Source organism: Myotis nattereri, assembly GCF_964212035.1.
Source record: "Myotis nattereri genome assembly, chromosome: 8".
NCBI lineage: Eukaryota > Metazoa > Chordata > Mammalia > Chiroptera > Vespertilionidae > Myotis > Myotis nattereri.
Genome location: NC_138083.1, coordinates 63,323,164 through 63,335,991, shown reverse-complemented (window position 1 = coordinate 63,335,991; position 12,828 = coordinate 63,323,164). Strand labels below are relative to the sequence as shown.

Sequence of the window (12,828 nt, the reverse complement as noted above, 5' to 3'; positions counted from 1 at the left end):
CAAGCTTATCCCCCCGGGCAGCTCTCCCAGGCGCCCCCAGTCACAGCACAGATAAGGAAGACAACCCAATTCCACCAGGAATTTCACAGCTTCTGTTGGTTTCAGGAGGGTTGATCCCATGTGCAATATTTTGTGGTCAGCACAGCTCAGTATAATTGAGAATAGTGATATTTCACTGGTGTACATACATACTCTCAGTACGCGTACTGAGCTCTACAGAATCATTTTAAATGATGTCACTGAATGCCACTGCAGTAGAAAGTGTCAAATTCTTACTGAATCAACAGAATTGTTTCCAAAAACTATTATTACTTAAGAAAAGAAGAAACTTATAGAAAAAGAATTACAGGACCCAGTTACCTGGATAAATGCATTCTGTTTGTATCCCTATGTCAGTAACATAACTATCTTTGAAGGCAATCTCTACTTTTAACCAAAAGTATAGGAATCTGTTCTGGCAGCTGTTTTGACCAAAGGTTAACAATTCCGTCCTCGCTTGTAGAAAGGCCCGATGGTGGTTTCTTTCCTATGCTGCAGTGGTCCTCACACCCCCGTCATGCCCAGTCAGTGCCACATGATGCAGGGAGGCTCAGACAGGTCTGCATTTGGTAAAACACCACTATGCACCTACGGCCAAATGGGCGATGGCATTTGTTCCTTTGACATTGTGTTTCTTTTTCTTCCTCCTAGATAATATCATCAAGAGGATATTTAATATTCTGAAATTTACCTGGGTGCTCTTTTTGGCAACTGTGGATAGTTTCACAACTTGGCTTAACTCCATTTCAAGGGAGCATATTGATATATCTACAGTTTTGAGAATTGAAAGATGCATGCTGACCAGAGAAATTAAAAAGGTAACACTCTTGGAATTATTCTCTTTGCTTCTTTACACATTATATAGATTGTGAAAAATCAATATCCAGAACTCGAAGTAGTTCTTTGGTGTGCCTAATTTATAAATTAAACTTTATCACAGGTGTGTATGTACAGGAAAAAACATAGTTTAGGTAGGCTCAGTTCTATGCATGGTTTCAGGACCCACTGGGGGTCTTGAAATGCATCCCTTGTGCATAAGGAGGGACTCCCATACGCAATACAGTAGTATTCACTATAGAGACCCTGCTGTACAGTACACCCCCATGACTTACTTATTTTTCAACTGGAAGTTTATACCTTTTGACCATCTTCATCCATAAACAAGAGGGATTTCCTTTTTAGCTTTAGCCAATAATATTGGGTACCATTAATGAGTTGACATCAGTCCCCAACTTCACTAGCTTTGTGTTCATCTACCCCGGGTGTGTAGGATAGCTGAGAATTGTCAGTGTTGATAAATGCCCGGTGGCTGCAGAGGCAAGTAAGAACTGTGGCAATGTCTCCTTCGCTGCAGGGCAACGTTCCCACTCGGGAAAGCATCCACATGTACTATCAGAACCACATCATGAACCTTTCCAGAGAGTCTGGACTGGACACAATTGACGATCGTCCTGGTGCTGCTTCAGGTGCACAGACAGCCCACAGGATGGATAGCTTAGATTCACATGACAGTATCTCCAGGTATTTCATGTTCTAAACAATGGGTTTGGTTTTGACAAAGGTACAAGAGGTGGACTTCATCAATATGAGAAATGAATGTATGAGATGAAAGTTAATCAGAACTTAACCTGGATCCCCACCCTCTTCAGGATATCTCCATTGTCCTCCCCTAGACGGAGCCAGATAAAATCAGGTATCAATAAAAAAAACTATTGGAAACACCTGTATGATTCATAGGCACAGGGTAGTGGTTTCCAAGCTGGAGACAAGTAAGAATGGACCTTCACAATGACAAAATAGCTTATTTGTGTCAAGGGCTGTACCTTTCACTCGATTTTAAAATGCTGCTCCACAAAGTATCTTCTATACTAGAATCTTCTGCCACTAGTAGTTCTGTTTGATCTTTTTCTTTCAGAATTGTCACTTTATGATTCATAATAAAAGTCCAAGAAGTGATTCTGTCAGCTCCCATCTTCCCTGAGTTCTGTGATCACATGCACTGTCGCATAACATGCATTGGTCATGGGCCAGCACCAAGTCTGTGTATGGGTTACCGCATAATATTATGAGATGCATAATACTATCATCCCCATTTTACAGAAGACTAGAGAGGTTAAGTAACTTACCCAAAGTCACACAGTTCAAAAGTATGTATAAGCTGCCCTAGCTGGTTTGGCTCAGTGGATAGAGCGTAAGCCTACGAACTGAGAGGTCCCAGGTTTGATTCCGGTCAAGGGCACATGCCTGGGTTGTAGGCTTGATCTCCAGTGGGGGACTTGCAGGAGGCAGCCAATCCATGATTCTCTCTCATCATGGATGTTTCTATCTCTCTCTTCCTCTTCCTACCTGATTGAAATCAATAAATATATGTGTATATATATATATATATATATATATATATATATATATATATATATTTAAAAGTATGTATAAGCAGACTCAGGATCCAAAAACCATCTAGTTCAGCTCAGAGCCCATCCTCACAACCACCATACGGTATGCTGCCTCTCATTGCCTCTTTCACTCTCCAGGCCTACTTTGAAAACTGACCTGTCTTTCTTGCTGCCTATCCCAGAAAAGTCTATGAATTCTTTGCACCACAGTGTTCTAGATAGCTGCTGTCAATTGTACCGATCTAGCTTTTGTGTTAAAGCACAAGTCCTGTCTTAGGAGGAAAATGACATGCCTAAGGTAATTAGCTAGATTGAATGAATTACACCTTGTCTCCATCTTCAAATGTATCACTGAGAACATTCACATGTTTACTGTTTTTATTATTAAATATGTTAAAAAGCACCTATTCCATGCCAGGCCCTAGGCTTGATTCTGGGATAGACACATAAAGATTAAGTTGTCTCTAACTGGTTGGAGCCTGGGAAGAAAGACTCACCCACAGGATTATTTGTGGAATTCTGGGTTAGAATTCCTGCTGTACTAAGACATTAGAGATGGGTTATATTCCCACAGCTGGTTTAGACGCTTCTGGGTTTCTCCCAGTCATACTTCAGATGCTGAGTAAGGCACCAAGCCCTACTGGACTATTTGTCCTTCACAAATACTAAATTTGTTACGAGATGAAAGAGGGGAAGGAACTAAGGCTATTTTATCAATACCAACACACCAAACCCGAAATAGGTAACTAGAAATTGAAATTGCAACCTCAATGGGGAGAAGTCAGTAAAAAATGTTTATTTTGAAATGCTGTTTTCAGCTGATGCTGAATTGCTGTATTTTAACTTCTCCACTTGTGCCTATTCTTTATTCTAATCATCTACTTGCTGTAGATCCAAAGTAATTTGTATGGAAAGATAAGAGAACAACAACAAAACCCTCCAGTTTTAAAATAGTGCATATGTTGCTCTGGCCAGAGGCTCGGTTGGCACACCACAAGGTTGCAGATTTGATCCCTGGTCAGGACACGCCCAGGAGGCAACCGGTAGATCTGTCTCTCTCAGATCAATGTTTCTCTGTGTGTGTGCGTGTGTGTCCTCCTCTCGTTCTCTCTCTCTCTCTCTCTCTCTCTCTCTCTCTCTCTCTCTCCCTCTTTCTCTCTCTAAAATCAATAAAAATGTATCCTTGGATAAGGATAAAAAAATAGTATACATGTTAAAACCTCATTTTTATTTAAAAAAATACATGTACTCATACATATATTGATTTAAATTTGATTTTTGTACAAAAAATTCTTCATGGATATAACCCCTCCAGTCCCCCAAAAATAGGTATTAATTCTTTAAAATCCTTTGAGGAATAATAGATATATAGTTTTTCCTTTAATTTGGGAATAATCGTCGCTTATTTATAAGTTCCAAAGGAATAGATATATTTCAGCCATTATATATTTTTGTGAACAGAAAAAACACTTAGGACAGAAACTCTTAAGAGTTTCAAGGTCAAAACATTTATTTGCTAATTGAGATGCTGTTTAAGATGCTTTTAGTTCCTAGAATAAAATAATTGATTATTATTATAACATTGTGCGTGGTAATAAAACTTAATTTTTCATCCTATTTCTACCCACTCATACACACATTTCTCAATAATTAATTTCTGAAACCATGGGTGGTATCTGTTACAAAGTGAAAATAGGATTCTTCTTGCATGGCGAGTGCGGACAGCGCCTCCTTGTGTGTCTTCCTGAAAGCGTGCCGCAACCAGCATTTGTGAAAGGAGGCTTCATTCTCCTTTGACAGACGCCATTGAGACAAAAAGTCATTGTGGTTTACATTTCTTTTTGCAGCCCATAAAGACTGTCCTATCTGGAAGTACCCACCTTCTTAAATGTGTTCTTGTAACAATTTTTTTTGTACAGAAATACAATTTTTTTCCACAAAATTTCAAGGATTTTAGAAGCCTCCTGAATATTATACATGAATGTGGCTGGAGAATAATTGCTCCAGAACCAAATTCTGAATCATACTAATCAAAAAGAGCAAAGAGAATATTAGAAAGTGAACTGAAAATAAATTATCAATAAAATAAGCATACATAATTTCTAAGTTAGTAACTTTTAATTGCACAATATATTCAATTACAAAATTAACTAAAATTATAAATCACAACTTAGGAGGGATAAAAATAGAAGAAGAAAAGAGAACTATTTCAAAATAAAATCAAATAACTGCCCTTAAATCTAACCCATATTTGTTAAAATCACAAATAGAAAACTATATCCATAATCAAAAATTTTGAGATAGAAGATATTTAAAGCCATGAGTTGCTTTTTGACAAAGACAATCAAAATATCCCCCAGTACCTCTAAAATTAATTTTTACTTTTTTTCCCAACCTAAAGAAAGGGGAGACACAGTAGTGTCCATTATGCCATTGCTGTTAGGAAATGGAATTTACCTATTTGCCCTCTTATTAATGGCTGAGCTGCATTCCTAGTTTCTTTGCTTTAGGAAACTTTCAAATCTCCAACCATTTGTCTATACTAGAGTCTATAGTATGCCATGCTGATTGCTGGGAGGGCAGTAATCTTCCCTAGAAGGCATTCTGAGTGTAGCAGCTTGCTCTCAATACCTGTGTCGTGGGCAGGGTCTCGTGTCCTCCCTAAGTAGGAACTCACATACTCAGTGTGGCCCCGGCCCCTTTGCAGAAGCCCCAGCCTGGGTGGAGCCCTCCCACCTGCCACAGCTTCTGCTCCAGCATCCATGTCACCCATCTTTAGTTTGGGGCTTACAGTAGAGGAGGGTGGGGTGGGAACCTACCAAATGAATTTGTATTCCCTTTGACCTTATTGAAATAGTTATGATTTCCATCAAATCCAGATGTAAAATAGCAATTATTTTATCGATGGTTGTTGTATAAATTCACATATCATCTGCCTTCCCAGAAAATACATTGGTTTAAATTCCTGTGAGAAACATTAGTGACATCCTAAGGATCATTCCTGGATGTGAAGGGACTGATTATCGTTTGAGGAATGTCACCTAGAGGTTGCTGTGTGACCCTCCCTGCAAGGTGACAACAACCATCCATTTTGGCTTGTTTTCTGGGCCTGTTTTTATAAAGCTCCTCCCTTTCCCTTTTACATTTAAAACAGTCCTGGATTGGGCCAAAAATCAGTCACACTCCTAATAACCTGATTGCATGGGGTTTGAAGGTGGGCTGATGGGACAACAGAACTCAATGCAGGAATTAGCAAGATAAATAGGGGTTAGAACAGTGGTTCCCATGCGGAAAATCCAAGCAGTGCTGCAGGAGAGGGTGCACCATGTCCTTCTGCCTGCAGACTCCAAAAAGGCCATGGAGTAGCACCTCTAAAAATATGAAGTGAAATACAGAAATGCAAAGAGCCAGGTCCCTCTTCTCATAAATGATGAAATTGGGACCCCAAAAAGGGGAATTGACTCATCCAACACTGAACAGCCAGTTAATGTCCATGTGGAGACTCAAGTCCAATCCTCCCTGTGTTTGTACGTATGTTTCTAGTCTCCCTTGTCATCTCCTCATGTTGTTCAGGACATGGTGACATCTAAAGGAATTGTGGCCTTCGTTTAAAAAGTCGTCTCTGGGTCCTTATTAGAGACCATTGGATTGCTTACAGGCTCACCACTCTCACTTCTTGGCCCTCTCTTGGCCTTGTAGTTGTGACATGCGTAGCAGGATGAGGATGCCCCACGGAGCCCTTGCAGGGCTATGTTAGAGCACCTGGAATCTGAAAAGCCCTTTAACTGGTTCCATGAGTGAGTGATTCAAATTCCTCCCCAGCCCCCAGAGGTTGTTACATCCTGAATGGTGTCCATTTCTGCCTCACAACCACTGACTGAGGGCATCGGCTGTGCAGGTTGGGCATAGAGTAGGCCTAATGCAGTCACCTGATAAAGATAGATGTTCAGCTTTACAGTGTCAGCTGGGGAATCAGCATTCTGTACCACAAAGGCCTGCCCTCCTGGTTCAGCCAAGTCATTAGCATTCAGATTGGAAGACCCATATCCCAGCAACCACCCCCCACCCATAGCCTCTTTGGGGTTAAGCTATATGTCTGAACGGAAATCATGTATATGTCATAACTCTATTTACTTCTTCCTCAGTAGCATCTCAATCCTGAATCTGCCTTCATTCCCTCCGCACCTCCCACCCCCCCGCCAGTTTGTGCTTCACTGGGGAACAGGAGCTGAGGATTTTAGCCAATGGGTTCTCACCCTAATGATACCCATCAAGACCTAAAACATGATCCAGAAGAAAACATTCATTAGGCAAAATGAAAAGTTAACAGACAAAATGACCCTGCTGTTGCCAGACTTCCTCTGTTGTTTTCTTTGTACCATTTTATTTCTTTTATTAAAAAATGTTGGTTTATATCCAGTTGCATATCAAACCAGCATCTCTTCTACATGCAAGGTATCTAGTTTGGCTTCACTGAATATCACTCAGAAAATGGGGTGGAATATTCAGCCTGTTGCACTGTCCCTGAGCTTCCCTCTCTCATGTGGAGACTGTGTTTTTAAAAAATTGAAATCTTTTATGTAAATTTTACGTGAGCAGATATTTCTGCCTAAGCAATTTGGTTACAAAAGGCTCTCAAGGAACTCAAGGAGCTCCAAATAAAGCATATGTCTCAATTAAAAAACAAATCAAAACAAAACAAAAACCTCAGTTGCAAAGTTATAATGATATGATTTCTCTGTGAGAGGAGTGTCGGGACTTATGATTACTCTGTTTCCGTGTTCCAGCCAGAGAGTGACATTTCACAGTTTACCACTAGCCAATATATTTTGTTAAACCCAGTATTGTGTTTTATTGTCCTGCCAAACAGGTCCTTCCCTGCCCTTGAGCCCTGCTGTGGTGGTCGTCGTTGCCGTGGTGTTGGTGTTGTGTGTGGTCTGCTGCATGGCAGTGTGTGGGTCAATTGATCCATGTGTAAACTGATGTACCACTGGGGTTTTAACACTGTGTCTCTGTAACTGTTTGCGCTGCTAGCTGCTACACTGAAGCAACCATGCTGTTCTCAAGGCAGTCTACCCTTGATGATTTAGATGGACCAGAAACTGTTCCTAAAACAAGTGAGCGTGCTCGACCTAGGCTCCGTAAAATGCTCAGCTTGGATATGTCCTCCTCATCAGCTGACAGTGGCAGTTTAGCATCAAGGTGCTTAACTTGTGCATGCTTTGTTCTGTGATTTTATACCTCCGCCCCCATCTCATTGCAAATAGAAGTTTGTGTGGTATATGTTTTCTTTTTCTTTTAAGAATTTGCATGAATAACCAAAGCATAACCACTACCTTTCTGGGACATACCTGGTTATTCCCAGGACAGCATTCTAGTAAACTAACTGCTCTTTAGTTTTTGTCTGTTAGGAGTTTCTTAAAAACCCTTACTATAAACATTGCCCTCCACTTTGTAAGTATGTTACACTTTTCACTTTCGAAGAAATAAGCATGTTTCCCCCTTGATTGGGAGCTCATGTAGGCAGACCTCACAGGGGAAAATGAGATGTTTCTCGTGATTTCATCAAAAGATACATGCAGTAGGAAAAATTATGAAAATTCGTCACATATGGTCTTTTTAATACAGAATAAATCTGCCCACATTTTATATGCATAACTGACATAAAATTCAGGACAGATTTTACCATTGATTTTTTTAAAAGAATAGTATGCTGCAATAGATAGACTAGATCACATTTGTAGACTGTGTCTTGTTTCGTTTAGAAAAGATAACTTTGGGCTTAAGTTTCCTCATTAAATCCTATCATAAAATAATAATCTGTTAGAAATGAAATGAAATCCAAAAGCTCTTTTTTGAGTTGCCTTTGAATGGTCAGCAGGACACAGGAGCATCAGCTATGTTGTGGTTATCCTGACACCACAATAACCCAAACCAAAACGAATTTCAATTTTGGCAAATCGGAGGGCCGTTAACCTCTTTTTGCCGGCAGCTATGTACCCTAATACAGTGCTGCAGTATGCCAGGCCTGGCATTGGTGGAATGCTTTGCCATGGTGTGTCCTCTGGCAGACACAGGCTGTGCTGTTCCACTGTGCTGCTTCCTGAAGGTATCAGGATCTGTTGAATCCCTTTGGGGACAGACCAAATCAAAAACCATAGAGAGCATTCCTGTCATTGGGTATAGTTTGACTGGAAGTTAGAATGGGTTGGAGCTGGCTCCAGTGGTCTGAAAATTCCCTGGGGTGATCAGTCAATTTCATGGCCTTCCTAGGAGGCTAATTGAGGTAAGTCTTAGCAAAAATCTGGTTTGGCATGACATTCCAAGAGCCTTCTACGTGATATGCATGCATGCTGAGGGCCAAAGCCCTGGGAATACTAAACACCTGAGAAGGTCCCAAGAACTCGTGCAAATCTGGTTTTTCAGCCTCAGGACTCAGCCAAGTTTCATCCATTCATTCACTTATTCATTAACATGTCTACACTGGTGTCGATGATAAGAAAAATGGGTATAGTCTATGCATTTGAGAATCTTAGTGTTTATAGACCCTAGTTGCCCACATACGCCATTCAGAGAGATAATAGTGCATGTTTCAGAATCTAACAAGTTATAGTTTTATATCCACAGATTCCACGGATGTGTCTGAGGTAAATAATATTAAAACGCATGCCATGAATTTCACTGGTGGGCCAGCTCTATTTTCATTCCCAACTTTTTCTGCATGGGCCTGCCAGGGAAAGTTAGAAGATAGAACACAAGAAGGAGGAGAGGAGGGTACGAGAGAAAAGAACAGGAGGCCAGAAAGAGAGAGTGAGTTAAGGGTGGAGAGCTGATAGGAAGTGAACACTAGGAGGGGCGCTGGCAGAAGAAAATCAGTGGAAATAGTTGGGAGGAGAGAGAGCAGGACTGCCCCTTGAGGGTGGAGCAGGCAGCCCCAAGGAGAGATCACGCTGGTGAGAAGATGGTGGGTGTTTCCATGTGTAGACAAAGAGGTTATCGGGAGCTGGAATTGGTGAAAATTCAGTCAATGTAATAAGCACCAATAAGAAAAAGGCAAAGGGTGAGAAAACAGAAGGAACAATTATGAAAGAAGTGGGCCATCTTTTAAAATAAAGCATGCCGTTGCTTAGCCAATATTTTATTATTCCTATCGTCCTCTTCTGGATGTGGGTGGACCCACGGCAAGGACTGAGAGTAGCGTTTATGTTGGTCAGCACCAACAGACCCACACGGGCAAGGCTCCTCACTTCCGTGCAGCCTGCTTTAAAGGGTAGAGAGGGGCAGGTATGCTCTGCTGTGTCTCCATTGGGAAGTAAACACTGGAGCCCATGGCTGTGAATCCTGAGATCACTTTTAAAACCTCCGTGCACAGGTGGGTTTAGCAGCCTGTAAGCCATGTGACTTGCTCTGGTTTTCAATGGGTGTGTGCCCTGCCAGCTCTTGCATTGAAGAGGGTGCTGTTGGCAGCTGCAGACCCGGTGTGGCTGTCCTGAAGGAACAAAGCAGATGGGAGGCAGGGAAGGGATTGTGGCCTTTGACTTCTCACCTGTCTTATCTGGGAGCACTAAGGAGGTATCTGGAGAGCTTGAGAGGAGGCGGAGGAGCTGGGTGCTAAGCCCCGGGTCTGTACCCGTCCCTCTCTCCCGACAGCGAGCCCACGCAGTGCACCATGCTGTACTCGCGCCAGGGGACCACCGAAACCATCGAGGAGGTGGAGGCCGAGCAGGACGAGGTGGAGGCCAGCCAGGATGCGGAGGCCCAGGAGGACGAGGACATGGGGGTCCAGGACAGCGACGATGAGGAGGGCAGTGAGTCCGAGGTGGACATGGGGCCAGATGGGCTGGAGGGGTCCGAGGAGGAGGCGGACGAGGAGGCGGACGAGGAGGCGGACGAGGAAGAGGCAGAGGAGGCCCAGGACTCCGAGGAGGCCGAGGAGGCCGGCCTCACCCCGGACACTGAGTTGCCGCAGTCCTTCGCCGAGGACGGAGACATGGAGGTCCCGCCGTCCTACAGCAAGGCGGTCAGCTTCGAGCGCCTGTCCTTCGGCTCGCAGGACGACTCCGCGGGGCCGAGCCGCATGGCCGTCAGCCCCGACGACAGCCGCTCCCTGGACAGGCTGGGGCCCAGCATCTTACCGTCCCTGACGCACGAGCTGACGGCCAGCGAGCTGCTGCTGAACAAGTAAGAGCCCGTGGGCAGCGGGAGGCGTCTGGGAGCCATGCGCTGGGGTTGCACATGGAGGAAACTCGTGTAAAAACGCCCACCTGCGTGTTTACAGCGAACAGACACAGTTCTCATCCTCCTCGGGCTGCGGATACAGCACAGACTGCAGCACGTCTGTCACTCAGGGTAGAACGAGCAAGAGCTGGCAGTAGACACTGCTCGGGTGTCTTCTGTGAGATAATATTGGGGGGGGGGGGTTTCCCACAGGAAATCTGGGGGCAGGGGAAGGGGAAGGACCTTGAACGTGGCAATCAGCAATTTGGAGAAATGAAGACAAAAGTATTGTCATGCTTATGCTCACAGGATGTTCCACGATGATGAGCTTGAAGAGTCGGAGAAATTCTACGTGGACCAGCCGCGGTTCCTGCTGCTGTTCTACGCCATGTACAACACCCTGGTGGCCCGCTCGGAAATGGTGTGCTACTTTGTGATCATCCTGAACCACATGGTCTCTGCCTCCGTAATCACCCTCGTGCTCCCCATTCTGATCTTCCTCTGGGCCATGCTGTCTGTCCCGAGGCCCAGCAGACGGTTCTGGATGATGGCCATTGTCTACACAGAGGTAGGCCTTGGGCACAACCTCCGGCAAGCTGCGTGGGGCGTTTGCGCTAGGTGGGCCTGCCCCGAACCCCGGGCAGTTGCACACAGAACTATCAGTAGATGTCTGTTCTTCGGCAGATAAATGAATATGCCTGACAGTTACCTAGTGCTGCTAATTGTATATATCTTTTTACATTTCACACCTCACACAAGATAGGTGCTAATATCATTCCTACTTAATAGTAAGGGACCAACTTTAATAAGGTTAAATCATTGGCCCAAAGTTACCCAGCTAGTGAGTGGTGGGGCAGACTCCTGAAGCCTGGTTGTCTGTCCTGTGATATTAACCACGGAGATAACCGCAGTGCTATGCAGACCCAAGCGTAGTGCCTGAGCCTGGGAATGTTCCGTGAATGGATGCTGAATTAAATAACACAGTAAGCCCTTTTAATATAGTTAGTGCAGCAAGAACATATCCCATTTTTAAACTTAGGCTTTAAATGGGAATAACAAGGGCCCATCAGTAGATGAGTGGATTAAAAAGCTGTGGTATATTTACACCATGGAATGCTATGCAGCAGTAAAAAAGGAGGATCTCTTACCCTTTGAGACAGCACGGAGGGACAAGGAGAGTATTATGATAAGTGAAATAAGCCAGTCAGAGAAAGACAAGTATGTGGAATCTAATGAACAAAATAAACTGATGAACAAAATAGATCCAGAAGCATGGAACAAACTGTCAAATCTCAGAAGGAAGGAGGAGGTGAGTGGGTAAGAGGAAAGAGATCAACCAAAGAACCTGTATACATGCATGCATAAGTCATGGACATAGACAGTTGGGTGGTAAAGGCCTGGGATGGAGCGTGGGAATGGGCTAGAAGGGGCTAATGGGGGGGGGGGGATAAAAGGAGACATAAGTAATACTTTCAACAATAAAGATTTTTAAAAAATAAACAAAAAATAAGCAGAAGCATGACTCGATCAGATTTGTGTTTTTGCAAGTTTTTATACAGAATGAAAGTGGACACATTGAGACCAGCTAGGAAACTATTTTAATTGTGGGTGGAAAGTAACAGGGTTTGAATGCAGTGACAGTGAGGTGGAAGAGGAGTGGGTAAGTGTGGTTTCAGAAACTGACTGAAGCTTTTTGCGGTGTGAAGGAGAAGGGGAGAGGCCAGAAGGACCTCCAGGTTTCTGCTTTGGAATTTGGTATGTGGGGATATTCGCTAAGATAAGAAACACAGGACTGTTCTTTGCAGAAGCTTGACTAAGAAGACAGGTGAGAGAGAAGAGCTACAGGAAGACTCTAGGATGGTCCAGAGAGGACTTTTTAAAGTATTTTTATTAATGAATTGTGTATGTTGCAATGAATTCCTGATGATATAGACATTAGAGGAATGCTTAAATGAAACCCATCAATTTTCTCATTTGTCCTTCTCTCTCAACATGCTACTTTTCTACAACATTTATACACTTATAACAGCACAACTGGCCAGTTTGTTTCATTCACTTTTATATCTTCTTGAGAAGAAATTCCAGTGAGCAATAAAGTAGGGAGAAGAAAGAGATTGGAGTAAAGTAAAAATTGTGTACATCAAACCTGTATAATATTGCTCATAAAGATTGCAAATTA

General features: G+C 43.1%; 1 protein-coding gene across 1 annotated transcript in view; it reads left to right on the top strand.

Annotated features, from left to right (window-relative positions):
- Window positions 1-12,828, top strand: part of PIEZO2 (piezo type mechanosensitive ion channel component 2) — a 336,118-nt gene that overhangs the window by 297,580 nt on the left and 25,710 nt on the right. Inside the window, exons 35-39 of the mRNA XM_081097137.1 lie at window positions 691-857; window positions 1,394-1,560; window positions 7,467-7,634; window positions 10,083-10,613; window positions 10,959-11,217. Coding sequence (XP_080953263.1) covers window positions 691-857; window positions 1,394-1,560; window positions 7,467-7,634; window positions 10,083-10,613; window positions 10,959-11,217 — 1,292 coding nt within the window. The remainder of the gene's footprint in view (window positions 1-690; window positions 858-1,393; window positions 1,561-7,466; window positions 7,635-10,082; window positions 10,614-10,958; window positions 11,218-12,828) is intronic.